This window comes from Salmo trutta, chromosome 36 (genome assembly GCF_901001165.1).
Source record: "Salmo trutta chromosome 36, fSalTru1.1, whole genome shotgun sequence".
In the NCBI taxonomy this organism is placed as follows: domain Eukaryota; kingdom Metazoa; phylum Chordata; class Actinopteri; order Salmoniformes; family Salmonidae; genus Salmo; species Salmo trutta.
The window spans coordinates 33,513,592-33,527,809 of NC_042992.1; the positions used below are offsets into that span (position 1 = coordinate 33,513,592).

At 42.3% G+C, this 14,218-nt stretch overlaps 1 protein-coding gene across 3 annotated transcripts in view; it reads left to right on the plus strand.

The window, feature by feature from the left end:
• Positions 1-14,218, plus strand: part of LOC115175945 (glutamate receptor ionotropic, kainate 5) — a 71,583-nt gene that overhangs the window by 15,461 nt on the left and 41,904 nt on the right. The window contains exon 1 of one of the 3 annotated variants that reach the window (XM_029735608.1): positions 7,901-7,965. The exons of the other annotated variants lie outside the window; for them this stretch is intronic. Within the exon in view, the coding sequence (XP_029591468.1) occupies positions 7,956-7,965 (10 nt within the window). The 5' untranslated portion in view covers positions 7,901-7,955. Of the gene's footprint in view, positions 1-7,900; positions 7,966-14,218 lie in introns of those variants that run through there. 3 annotated transcript variants of the gene reach the window in all.

Consider the following 14,218-nt stretch of genomic DNA (forward strand, 5'->3'; position numbering starts at 1 on the left):
ATTTGCTCCAGGATGTTTTGGCCAATGTTTTGCACGTTTTGTGTGTGTGTGTGTGTTGGCGTGGACGTGCAAGTGTGGGCATATATGTGAGTGTGCAAGTGTCTGTCTTTGGTAACTGTGTGTGTGTACGTGCATGCGTGAGTGCGTGTCTATGAGTGTGAATGGAGGTTATGGATATTTGGATCGCGTTTTGATGTTTAATCTTCATCTAAAACTATGAAATCGAGCTGTAACAGAACATAGAGTTAGTGGAGCCAATCTTTTTCCTTTGATCTAGTTTAATTCATTAAAAAAAAAGAAAATAATTAATTTGATGTTGTAAGGGGTTACAAAATACTCAGAACGGTTCATTGAAAAAGTAATTGCATACAGTTTCCACATAATGGAATGATCAGGTAAAATGAAGAGGTAATCAAGCATGGAGTCAACTGGAATTTTGCAGAATATAAAAAGGTTTAAAGATGAATTGATAAGAGGATAACAGGAGACCATCTAATATCTGTCATCTTCAACTGATCAGTTCTGCAGGTAGAATCAATATATCTGTGCAAACGTACTGTAATATACACGTCTCATTTTATACTATGACATTTTAATCATCCACGTGATTCCCATATATTCTGACTGTCACGTGCCTTTATTTCACGGCACCTATTCGCTGTATGTGACAATTAAACATCTTACTTTTTTCCCACCATTAATAAAGATAGGAAAGTCATTGAAAATATACAGTACTTGTAAAATGATGTATAATCTCCTCCTGGGATGTCAGTAGCCTATGAAAACCCCATGGCTAAGGTTAGTTGATGGTATGCTATATGTATATAATATCTAGACTGAGATCTCCAAAGGTCTGTGGTTAGCAGCATCAAGGTCATTCAGGGCACCATACTATATCTAGCTAGATAGGTAGATGGCGTAACTCCAAGTGCTTTCTAGGAGCAGCAATAGAAGCCATTTACCTCTCTTCATTTCTTGGAATTTCATGGAATCTAAAAAGTCACAGGAGTCTAATCGTATAATCCTTGCATACGCCGATCAATTCTTTACAAGATGCGGACGTGCTAAGCTCGTACGCCACGCATGAGATCAGATCATTCGTGCGATGTGAAGATCAATGGATCTGTATAGGTGCTGCTCAGAATTGATCTTGTAAATGGGAAAATCTTTGCTTTGGTTTGCTGTAATGATCTCGACTGAAGTCACCGTTCTGGGTCGTGGCACGTCTTGGCGCAAAATTAGGTCATTTATGCTAAGCGATGTTAAGAGAACCCCCACATTACATCCGTCAACAAAATGAGGCGGACATAATACACACATTACCCCGGCCTGAGCGACATTTATCTTTATTCAGCTCCGACTCTATTACATAGCCTTGTAATGGCTAGAATGAAAAGGTCACAACAGCATGCACAACAGTGTGAGTTATACCACGGCGCTTTATATTACAGCCCGGTTTAAGCTAGTACTTACCTGGTATGTATTTACTAAGAAACTGTGGTAAAAGGGATCATTTCTGATACTTACCTGAAAGAATTCAACATAATCGGTGACTAACCGGTACCAAGTGATCCTTGAGTCAGTTAATCCTAAATTAACTGACATGTTACTATGGAATTAAGTCATTACTGTTATACTATAGGAAAGCAATTGAATATATAATAATAGCAATTTCTAAGTATCTACCCGGTAGACCTGTTAGGTAAGCGGTGGTCTATGAAGAAAAGCGATACCAGGGATACTTTCATTCGTTCTTTAGATCAGATGAAGCTGTTTTAGTGAGGCAAAGCCGCTTCCCGTCTGCCCGTATGATTGCAGTTGTTACATGACAAAAGGTGATGCTGTTGGTTGTTTGTTTTTTTTGCCGGAGAGAGAGCTCAAAGTTGAAGCACTTCCGTGATGGAAATGTCTCAGCGGCTCTACAGCTTTGTAAATAAAGTAACCCGTTCCCATTCACTGAGATGATCCTTGACAACAGGCGTATACCGTATATGAATTTGGTTTCAGTGTTTTTCTTGGCGCCTCTAAAAATCAATGGTGTCATCCTCTCTCTGAGTATTTTGGTGCGTAGGTGCATGCGTTATGTGAGTGAGAGAGTGTGTGTATGTGCCCATAAGTTGAGAGTTCAGGCCTATTAGTTTAGAGTAGGCTATACATGTGTGTAGTTACAGCACATGCAATATTTATGTCTCCGCCTCCGGATGTTGGTGCTTAAGAGACCGGGAGAGTCTGTATTATGTGCCTACATGTTGAGAATACATGTGCAGATACCTATGAGTTAAGAGTATGCTACATGTGTATATGCTTAATGCAATATGAATGCGTGTGTATCCGTGTTTTGACTTTTTGTGTGCTTCAGAGAGAGAAATGTGTGAATGTATGTTTGTTTCAGTGTGTGTTGATGTCTTGTCATCATGATACTGTATGTGTAATGTCCTCCTGAGCTGCAAAATTCTTTCCCCCAGTCTCCTAAGAGGACTTTGCTGCAGATTGGACAGTGAGAGAAGAGAGATAATGACAAACCCTATTTTGAATCCACTCGCCCCGAAGCTCTCCAGGTTACATGCACTGAGAAATGACCAGAATTTCCACACAATATAAACGCCAACAGCACAGAGCTATGTGTTCAGGGACACTTCGCTACACACACAATCCACTGTGCAGTGTTTTGCTCTGCCATTGTTTCTGAAGATACGAATGCCAGGGTTTACAATTAGTACACTAGAAGTGAATGAAAATTAGAGAAGAAAACTAATTGTGAAAGTGCAAGAAAAGACAAGGAAGGGAACAATGTTCTGCATTGCTTTGAAGGCCATATTCTTGTCATGTACTTTATGAAAAGCACGATAGACAATTTGATCATTTGTAATAATGGATGACAAATGCTTTAATGAATAGCTAGGAGGAGAGAGAGGTAAAGGAGGAAGCCTATTGTGATTGACAATGGCTGACTTGCTGTAGCAGGCTTGTTTTATTGTCAGTATGATTGATTGACAGGCTTGGTTGGGAAGTGACATGAAAAAACACAAGGTCTTTGGAGCCAGGGACAAGGGCACATCCTGTGTGTGTGTGTGTGTGTGTGTGTGTGTGTGTGTGTGTGTGTGTCTTTGCGTGCGTGTGTGTCATGTTTGTTTAATCTATATTGACCCAGAATCACCCTGAATTGGATACAACTTTACATGAGATACTCATGCTTTATAGATGTGTGTGTGTGTGCGTGTGCATGCGTCCATGTGTGTGTGTGTGTGTAGGTATGCATGTGTGCGAGCACTTGTATTCTATTCACAATATGAGGATCTGCCAGGTTTCAACCGAGACTTGGCATGGCACTCGCTGCCTCTGGAGCTATCCATTGTGAGCGAGAAAACCATAAAAGCTGTGATCTTAATTACCTACGGTGAAACACGGAGAGGCAGGAGGACAAAGAGGAATGCCTAGCTTTGTTCCAATAATCTAAACCTCTCATCCATTATCCATTCCTTTCCCCCTCTTCATCACCCCTTAGAACACCTCAAAGCCATGAGGAATATCCCAAAAATCGAACCAGTCCTAGCCATAAAGATGTACAGTTCCAGACATTGTTTTATCTACATTTACATTTTAGTCATTTAGCAGACGCTCTTATCCAGAACGACTTACAGTTAGCACATTCATCTTAAGATAGCTAGGTGGGACAACCACATACAGTGCATTTGGAAAGTATTCAGACTAGAGGTCGACCGATTATGGTTTTTCAACGCAGATACTGATACCGATTATTGGAGGACCAAAAAAAGCCGATACCGATTAATCTGCAGAATTGTTTTTATTTTTTTATTTTTTTGTAATAATGACAATTACAACAATACTGAATGAACACTTATTTTAACTTAATATAATACATCAATAAAATCAATTTAGCCTCAAATAAATAATGAAACATGTTCAATTTGGTTTAAATAATGCAAAACAAAGTATTGGAGAAGAAAGTAAAAGTGCAATATGTGCCTTGTAAGAAAGCTAACGTTTAAGTGCCTTGCTCAGAACATGGGAACATATGAAAGCTGGTGGTTCCTTTTAACATGAGTCTTCAATATTCCCAGGTAAGAAGTTTTAGGTTGTAGTTATTATAGGACTATTTCTCTCTATACGATTTGTATTTCATATGCCTTTGACTCTTTGACTATGTTCTTATAGGCACTTTAGTATTGCCAGTGTAACAGTATAGCTTCCGTCCCTCTCCTCGCTCCTACCTGGGCTCGAACCAGGAACACATCGACAACAGCCACCCTCGAAGCAGCGTTACCCATGCAGAGCAAGGGGAACAACTACTCCAAGTCTCAGAGCGAGTGACGTTTGAAACGCTATTAGCGCGCACCCCGCTAACTAGCTAGCCATTTCACATCGGTTACACCAGCCTAATCTTGGGAGATGATAGGCTTGAAGGGGTGGGTATCATTTGTGGAACGTTCCAACAGGAATCTGTTCCAAAACACGTAAAGTAAAAGGTTGCCAACCAACAACGCATACAAAGTAGCAACGCATACAAATCTAGCTAACTAGCTGCCAAATAGGCATCAACTCACCACATAGCTTATTCTTAATGTTTGTCCATAAGCAACCAGAGTGAGGACAGACATTTTTCGGAATAAACGTGATGAGTGAAAAATGCAATGAAATAGACCACTCCCTACCCGGTATCTTATTCTGCCGCTATACAACTTTGTATGCGTTGTTTTTTGGCAACCTTGTTATTTACGAAGTTTTTGGAATAGATTCCTGTTGGAACGTTCCACAAATTATATGAAATTATATTTGATAGGCTTGAAGTCATAAACAGCGCAATGCTTGAAGCACAGCGAAGAGCTGCTGGAAAAACGCACGAAAGTGCTGTTTGAATGAATGCTTACGAGCCTGCTGGTGCCTACCACCGCTCAGTCAGACTGCTCTATCAAATCATAGACTTAATTATAATATAATAACACATAGAAATACGAGACTTAGGTCATTAATATGGTTGAATCCGGAAACTATCTTCTCGTTTTTTCTTACCAGTGAAATACGGAACCGTTCTGTATTTTATCTAACGGGTGGCATCCATAAGTCTAAATATTCCTGCTACATTGCACAACCTTCAATGTTATGTCATAATTACGCAAAATTCAGGCAAATTAGTTCGCAACGAGCCAGGCGGCCCAAACTGTTGCATATACCCTGACTGCGTGCAATGAACGCAAGAGAAGTGACACAATTTCATGTTAGCAGGCAATATTAACTAAATATGCAGGTTTAAAAATATATACTTGTGTATGGATTTTAAAGAAAGGCATTGATGTTTATGGCAGATACATTGATGCAACGACAGTGCTTTTTTCGCAAATGCGCTTGTTAAGTCAACACCCGTTTGTCGAAGTAGGCTGTGATTCAATGATAAATTAACAGGCATCGCATCGATTATATGCAACGCAGGACACGTTAGATAAACTAGTAATATCATCAACCGTGTGTAGTTAACTAGTGATTATGTTAAGATTGATCGTTTTTTATAAGATAAGTTTAATGCTAGCTAGCAACTTACCTTGGCTTCTTGCTGCCCTCGCGTAACAGGTAGTCAGCCTGCCATGCAGACTCCTCGTGGAGTGCAATGTAAGGCAGGTGGTTAGAGCGTTGGACTAGTAACCGGAAGGTTGCAAAAACGAATCCCCGAATCCCCCCTGAACAAGGCAGTTAACCCTCGTTCCTAGGCCGTCATTAAAAATAAGAATGTATTGTTAATCTGACTTAGTCTGACTTAGTTAAATAAAGGTGTAAAAAAAAAATATAATAATAATAAAAAAATCGGCAAATCGGTGGCCAAAAATACCGATTACCGATTGTTATGTAAACTTGAAATCGGCCCTAATTAATCGGCCATTCCGATTAATCGGTCGACTTCTAATTCAGACCCCTTGACGTTTTCCACATTTTGTTACGCTAAAATTGATTAAATTGTTTTTCCCCCCTCATCAATCGACACACAATACCCCATAATGACAAAGCAAAAACAGGTTAGTAGAAATTTTCGAAATGTATTAAAAATAAACATTTAAAAGATTTACATAGGTATTCAGACCCTTTACTCAGTACTTTGTTGAAGCACCTTTGGCAGTGATTACAGCCTCGTGTCTTCTTGGGTATGACACTACAACTTTGGCACACCTGTACTCCCATTCTTCTCTGCAGATCCTCTCAAGCTCTGTCAGGTTGGATGGTGAGCGCCGCTGCACAGCTATTTTCAGGTCTTTCCAGAGATGTTCGATCGGGTTCATGTCCGGGCTCTGGCTGGGCCACTCAAGAACATTCAAGTCTTGTCCCGAAGCCACTCCTGCGTTGTCTTGGTTGTGTGGTTAGGGTCGTTATCTTGTTGGAAGGTGATCCTTCGCCCCAGTCTGAGGTCCTGAGTTCTCTGGAGCAGGTTTTCATCAAGGATTTCTCTGTACATTGCTTCGTTTATCTTTCCCTCGATCCTGACTAGTCTCCCAGTCCCTGCTGCTGAAAAACATCCCCACAGCATGATGCTACCACCACCATGATTCATCATAGGGATGGTGCCAGGTTTTCTCCAGATGTGACGCTTGACATTCAGGCCAAATTGTTCAATCTTGGTTTCAACAGACCAGAGAATCTTTTTTCTCATGGTCTGAGAGTCCTTTAGGTTGTCATGTGCCTTTTACTGAGGAGTGGCTTCTGTCTGACAACTCTACGATTAAGGCCTGATTGGTGGAGTGCTGCAGAGATGGTTGTCATTCTGGAAGGTTCTCCTATGTCCACAGACGAACTCTGGAGCTCTGTCAGAGTGACCATTGGATTCTTGGTCACCTCCCTGACCAAGGACTTCTCCCCCGATTGCTCAGTTTGGCCGGCCGGCCAGCTCTAGGAAGTGTTGGTTCCAAACTTCTTCCATTTAAGAATGATGGAGGCCACTGTGTTCTTGAAGACCTTCAATGCTGCATACATTTTTTGGTAACCTTCCCCAGTGCTGTCTCGGAGCTCTACGGACAATTCCCTCGACCTCATCGCTTGGTTTTTGCTCTGACATGCACTGTCAACTGTGGGACTATATATAGAGAGGTGTGTGCCTTTCCAAAACAGGATGTACCTGAGCTCAATTCTGAGTCTCATAGCAGAGTCTTATGTACTTATGTACCGTATGTACTTATTTAAATAAGGTATTTCGGTTTTTTATTTCTAAAAACCTGTTTCCGCTTTGTCATTATGGGGTATTGTGTGTAGCTTGATGATGGAAACAAATAGTTTAATCCATTGTAGAACAAGTCTGTAATGTAACAAAATGTGGAAAAAGTCAAGGGGTGTGAATACTTTTTGAATGCATTGTATCTCTATGGTCCTACCTATCATCTGTCAGTTGGTTTGAGTGAAAACGTAGACAGAGATAGAAAGGTAGAAATGTGAAGTGCAGTGGTAGACTGAGTAAAGAGCAAGACAGGAGGGTGAAGTCAAGAAAAAAAGAGAATACACAGAGTCTGAAACCTCAAAGGCCCCGTTGTAGTCACCGCTAAAAACCGAAGCGAGTGCAACGGAGGACGCATAAAAGGGAAAGCAACATATGCATCGGTAACAGAGAATCAAACACGCATAGGGGGAGGTAGGTGGGCGGGGAAGAGGAGAGGGGAGAGAGGCGGGTGTTTCAGATGATTTTGTATGCTTTTAAGGTGGAAAGCGTATCTGACAGTAATAACAATAGGAGCATGAATCAGCGTCATTATTGAAGGTGAGTCTTGGAACGGTGTGCTCTATGCGCTTCACATTAGTCCAATGTGGTGCAGTCAATGTCAGCCTTTCGTGCGCCAGGATTCTCCTCGCCGGCCACCGTTAATAGCTATTGTTTACCTAAGCGATCGCTCTTGCCCGGGCATGATGTCACACATTGGCCAGAGAGAAGAGAGAGAGGAGACTCGGAAGTATAGAGTGAGGTTATGGAGAGGGGTAAAACTCACAGAAACATAAAGCTAGAAACTGACACACACACACACACACACAAACAAGCAATATACCGGATGGACACCTATCAAGTATACTGCAGTTGAAACATGTTAGCGTGGACACAGCTATATACAGTACAAATCGATGCCAACACTGATACAAACAGATCAATACAGTAATGGATATCCCCCCTCGAAAGTTGCTGTAAGTCTTCTAACAGTGACACTAATCAGCATCCAGGTAACGCACAAACCGCTAGACACACTCAAGTATCGCAGGTTCCTTTTCTGGTATCTAGGCTGGACAACTGACTGTCTCTATTGTGTGAGATCATTACAGTGAAGACTTTTGCACTCTGAATTGGCATTTACAGCTAGTCAATATTGAGCGAGGATCGTCCGACCCTGGGACCACAAAGAAAAAAACTGCCCGCAGTGTAGTTCCAACGTTTGACAAGTGTGTGACCATGCTTCACAACACACACCATTGATCCACAACAGAGACACTCTTTTTGTGGCGCAGAAACTTCCAACATACCACCATAAATGATTCAACTTTTCCCATTAGTGTGTTGTTTTGCGTTACTCGCCCAAACTAACCAGTAGCCTTGTACAGTTAAAGTTACCTTTCCTAGCGGATTATGACTCACTCACTCCACCGCTCAATCACTCACTAACTCGGCGGTCTCTGTCATTCCGATAGTCACTCATCCACTCACTAACAAGCTCACCATCTCTATCTCTTACTACAGCTTTGTTACAGATTCTCTCTCTAGCACATGCACATTCGCGCACACACACGTCCACACAGGCGCACAGTCACACGTACACACAAACACAGGCAGGCTGCCTATCAAAATAACCAAGATGGCATTTTATGTCTCACTCTCCTCCTCCCTCTCTTTCTCTTTTCTTCCTCTGTCCCTCCCTCGCTCCCTCTTTTTCACACTGCTGCCGTGGCAACAGAGGACCAGGAGGGAGATGGAGAGGAAGGGAGGGGAGGTGGTGGGAAAAGGAGAGAGGATTGGTAAACATTTTATTGGTGTCATGGTCCAGCAATGGTGTGAAGCAGAGACGGGGAGGGGGGGGGTGTAGATTGAGAGAGGGGGGGGCGAAATGTGGGGGTCTCAGTTTGCACAGTGTCTGTTGCGTAATTCCCCCCACCAGTCGACCAGAGCTAAAAATTGCCTGGCAAGCGATCACTCTGTTTGAAAAACACTGAACAAAAAAGCACCCATACACAAGTGGCTGCAGTGAAGGACAGCGGGTGGAGGCATTATACAATGAAGGCTTACAAAAGCGTTTTGCATGTGTGCAGCTCGTGTGGAGTGTGTGTGTGTGTGTTTATGTGTGCACATTTGCGCATGTGTGATGATGCAGGTCCTTGTGTGTGTATGCCTGAGCAAGCAGGTAATTATCAGTGTGCAAATATGAGCGAGAGCATGCATTTAATTTAGTTTGTGTGTGTGTTAAGAGCTTGAGGTTATCTGTGTGTGTGTGTGTGTCTTCTTTGTGTGTGTTTGTGTGTGTGTGTGTGTACTGTATCAATGCAGGTCTTTTTGTGCGAGACGAGAGACTGCAGGTCTCTCTGTCTTTGTAATTAAATGTGAAATTTACTCAGTGCGGCAGGGCTACATAATGCTCCCTCGTCGTGTTCATTACACAAAAAGAAGTCCACCAATCGGGCTATGAATCGGCAGCTGTGTACAAATACGAGTGTGTATCCCCGAATACAAAAGGTCTCCTGGAGGCCAACAGAGACTACAACCTCATTAACAGGAAGCAAAATCTCACTCCGGCGCCAGAATCCATGAATAAAGTCCATATTTACCTCCCTTATATAACAGGATATCAATTTGCTTCAGAGTATTAGCTCTAAATAGACCTTTATGCACTAGTAGGAAGTAAAGGCGGCTTCTTAGCAGGTAAACCTGTTTGCCTAATTATCTGGTTATATACAGTACGTAGGTGTGTTTAAGTGAGTATTTGCTTGGATTTGTGACCTGTTTCAAATGCAAGTTCATACACTAGCAAAGCAGAAATAGTACACTGAATGACTGACTGGTTGAGTATTATGCGGGGACAGTGTGTATTGGCGAAGCATACTTGCCCTTACACTGCACTGCATGTTCCCCCCAGGGGGTAATTATTAGGCAGGTCCCTCTCTACACTGCTCTCCATTCAGTGAGTCGAGTAGCGTGCTGAAGAAAGGGCCCGTTTCAGGATCAGCCTATTGATTTGCTTTGCAAATCCACCACCGCAGGCTAGTCCCATGTGTGTCTTTCTGACTGCTCTGTAGTTATACGCCTGAGTCGGTGTGTATGTATCGTAGACAATGCCCTACTTTACGCCTGGTTTGACAATAGCTGGCGGATGGAGGGGGACAGTGCAGAATCTCAATGAACAATCGCATGTTGCCCGTGTCTATGATTCAGCATTTCAGCCCCCTCCTCATCCTTCTCATCCCCATGTCCTGCCTCCCAACAGGCAGGCTCCCTGGGGACATGATCCGAGGACCCCCCCCCCCCCCCACTCCACCCTGTTTGATCAGAGGTGGCTAGCGCTCTCTGCCTGTCAGACCGGTGGTTTAGCATTACGCTACACAGGGCCATATGCTCACATGAAAGAGGGAGACAGAAAGGGAGGGGGCAGAGAAAGAATAGGAGGGGAGGAGAAGGTAGCCTTAGGGAGGATGGGGAGTGAATGAAAGGACTGGAAAAAGACTGCGAAAAGGGGGAGATAAGAGATAAGCAAGTGAAAACACTTGTTCAGAAGGATTGCTCTGAAATTGCTACCTGTTGTGGCCAGTCGATACCTGTTGTAGCCAGTTATTGTGACCCACATAATACCTGTGGGTTGTTTTGTCTACGGCCTCTTTTTGAAAGGCCATGTTTTTCAAATGAGCTAATGACATCTGAAAGACAGGTGTGAAGGATATTGGAGATTCGAGAGAGGTTGAAGATTCTTTGGAATCAAATCAAAATGCGACCCCAAACGGCTTGAGAAAAGACTTCAAAGAAAGCTTTCAGTTAACGCTATAGTTCTTTTCGCAATGATGTGTAGTTTCTCATTACTCCGAACAATGAAATGGAATGATGGTCGGTGATTTTCTACCTCACTCCTGGTTTCTATGGCAACGTCGGTGGCTCCTGCTGCAGGAAAAAAAAACACGACTGAAGTCAAAAAGTAGATTATCCCGTTTTCGTAGTTTAATGAAAAAGACAGATTTAATCAAATGTATGTTTAAAACCTAACTGTATGTCTTTGTACATCCTGTTTACATTTATAAGGCGTAATCTAAAGAAGTAGAGCGGTTTCATGTCCTTTTATCTCTTAGTTAATGTCCTTCGAAGATAAGTCAGAAGAAAGTCACTGAGCATAATGATAAAGTAAGTAACAACAGCGGTGGTGTTGGATTTGCTTCACCGAATAATATCGCCTCCTTTTTCAGATAAGCAGCACAATATACTCAAATGCAATGCCACGGAACTCAAAATGTCTGTATTAATACAGTACTTTGATACAGACGCTAAAACCATACTGCACAGCAGCGCTGCTCATCGTTCTACTGCACACGCTCAGTGTGATCCTAGAGCACAGTGTGACTTCATCATGTGCACACGCTCAGTGTGATCCTAGAGCACAGTGTGACTTCATCATGTGCACACGCTCAGTGTGATCCTAGAGCACAGTGTGACTTCATCATGTGCACACGCTCAGTGTGATCCTAGAGCACAGTGTGACTTCATCATGTGCACACGCTCAGTGTGATCCTAGAGCACAGTGTGACTTCATCATGTGCACATGCTCAGTATGATTGGTCTGATGACCGGTAACTACCGGTAACGCAGGGACAGCGGAACAATATTTTAACAGGTGGCGCGGGACCTCCTATGTGCCTGCACACATTTCTTTATGGGCATAAAGGTAAAGACATGTACTGTAATTTAACTGTAAAAATGTATTACCTTTTAATGTGGCGTGAATTCAACCAGGCGTGACGTTTTCATCTGATCGTCAAACAAATCAGTTCAAAAAGTAGGCTGCCTGCACATGTTTCGATCCAGTCTGTAATGATTCCAGCATCTGAAACAGTGCACTGTACACCCGCAATTTGATGAATGGAAAGTGTAATGGCATTCAGTGATTGTCATTAGAGACACTTGTAGCCTGAATTCATTGATGTGTCCAATGCTTTCTGCATGTGTCACGGTCCCGGTCATTCATCTCTGCCTACTCAGGCTACTTTCACCCCTATTTTAGATGTTTCTCAACATACAAAACAAAACAAAAACATTTGGTAAGCTATTTGTTAGCCAACTTGTCTGTAATTAGATAGGCCTGCAGCTTCTCTTCTGTCATTACTTGTTGCCCAAGAAGAAGAAAAAATCCAGAACATTGGAATAAATTGAATCAATAATAAGCAAAAATCTAGTTGACAAAGTTTTCTCTGTAACACTTTATTTGGATTGTCCATCTGTAGATGCTCTACTATCTACAGTAGTATTTCAACTAATTATCTACTAACCCTAAACCTAACCTTAACCCTTATCCTAACCTTAAACTTAACCCATTCTTTTTATTTATTTCACCTTTATTTAACCAGGTAGGCCAGTTGAGAACAAGTTCTCATTTACAACTGCGACCTGGCCAAGATAAAGCAAAGCAGTTCGACACAAACAACACAGAGTTACACATAAACAAACGTACAGTCAATAACACAATAGAAAAATCTATATACAGTGTGTGCAAATGTAGTAAGATTAGGGAGGTAAGGCAATAAATAGGCCATAGTGGCGAAATAATTACAATTTGGCATTAACACCCATACCCATACCCTAACCGTAACTGTAACCCTTACCCTAAAACAGAAAAAAACTGTGGAAATGTCCAAATGATATCAGTTTGACCGTTTTCAAAGAAATGAAAATCTGTGAAAACGATCCAAAATGAATCTGATAAGATTTCATTTCATCTTGGATGGATATTTTCTGTGGTTGAAATAGCCTACTGTCAGCTTTTATGTCGCAGACAAAGACGGCACGTTTGCACGGTCACTAACTGTGCATTCGCATTCTCTCAAGATGCTGAAATAAATAATTCATGTTTTTCCACTCCTATTCCAGAGACAAAATGAACATTTGTTGTATAATTTTACTGCAAGAAATACTATTATATTAGGCTACATGTGAGAGCTATAGGCCTACAGCCAGTGGCCATATTTCAGTGACTACGTTAGTGTCAGACGGTTGCTAGGAGTGGTGGTAGGAGTCAGGCGCAGAGAGCAGAGGTACGGAACTTTGTGTTTATTTGAACAAAAACACACAACACGATCAACGCCAACACAAACGGGGTGGGAAAAATGCCAAGTGCCCAAAACAGGTGCACAGCCTGCATATAATATTAAGTAACTAATCGCCAGCACATCCAACTACAAAAATACAACCTGACGCTAAAATAATCCCGCACAACACTGGGCGGGCTAACCAGGTTTAAATAACCAAAATCAAAAGACCAAATGAGGAACAGGTGCAAACAATAAGACATACCAAACGAAAAGGAAAAAGGGATCAGCGGCGGCTAGTAGGTCGGTGACGACGACCGCCGAGCGCCGCCCGAGCAGGCAGGGGAGCCACCTTCGGTGGGATTCGTGACAGTTAGGCTAAAACTTCAGTGTCCAAATATGTATTTTTTGTTCAGAGAGGCTTCCGTACCCCCTGTCTCTGGGGGGGACCCTTTAATGTGACGAGTCATTATGGATGATCTATAATAAAGGCCACCCAGGAGACACCGTGGCAGACGGTCGCCGTGTCAGGGGAGTCACTAAATAAAGAGTTTAGTTTTGCTTCAATTTGATATCGCTATGGCTGACGCCACAGTAATTAACCCTTGGCATGAATCAACTAGTTCTAAATAAATGTATGTATATTCTTGTACATTTATGTACAGGTAACTGCCAAAATAAAGGAAACACAAGCATAGCGTCCTAATAGGGCGTTGGGCCACCGCGAGCCGCCAGAACAGCTTCAATGCGCCTTAGCATTGATTCTACAAGAGTCTGGAACTCTATTGGAGAGATGTCAAATCACATTTTATTTGTCACATGTGCCGAATACAACCTTACAGTGAAATGCTTCTTTGACACCATTCTTCCACCAGAAATTCCATCTTTTGGTGTTTTGTTGATAGTGGTGGAAAATGCTGTCTCAGGTGGCGCTCCAGAATCTCCCATGTGTTCAACTGGGTTGAGATCTAGT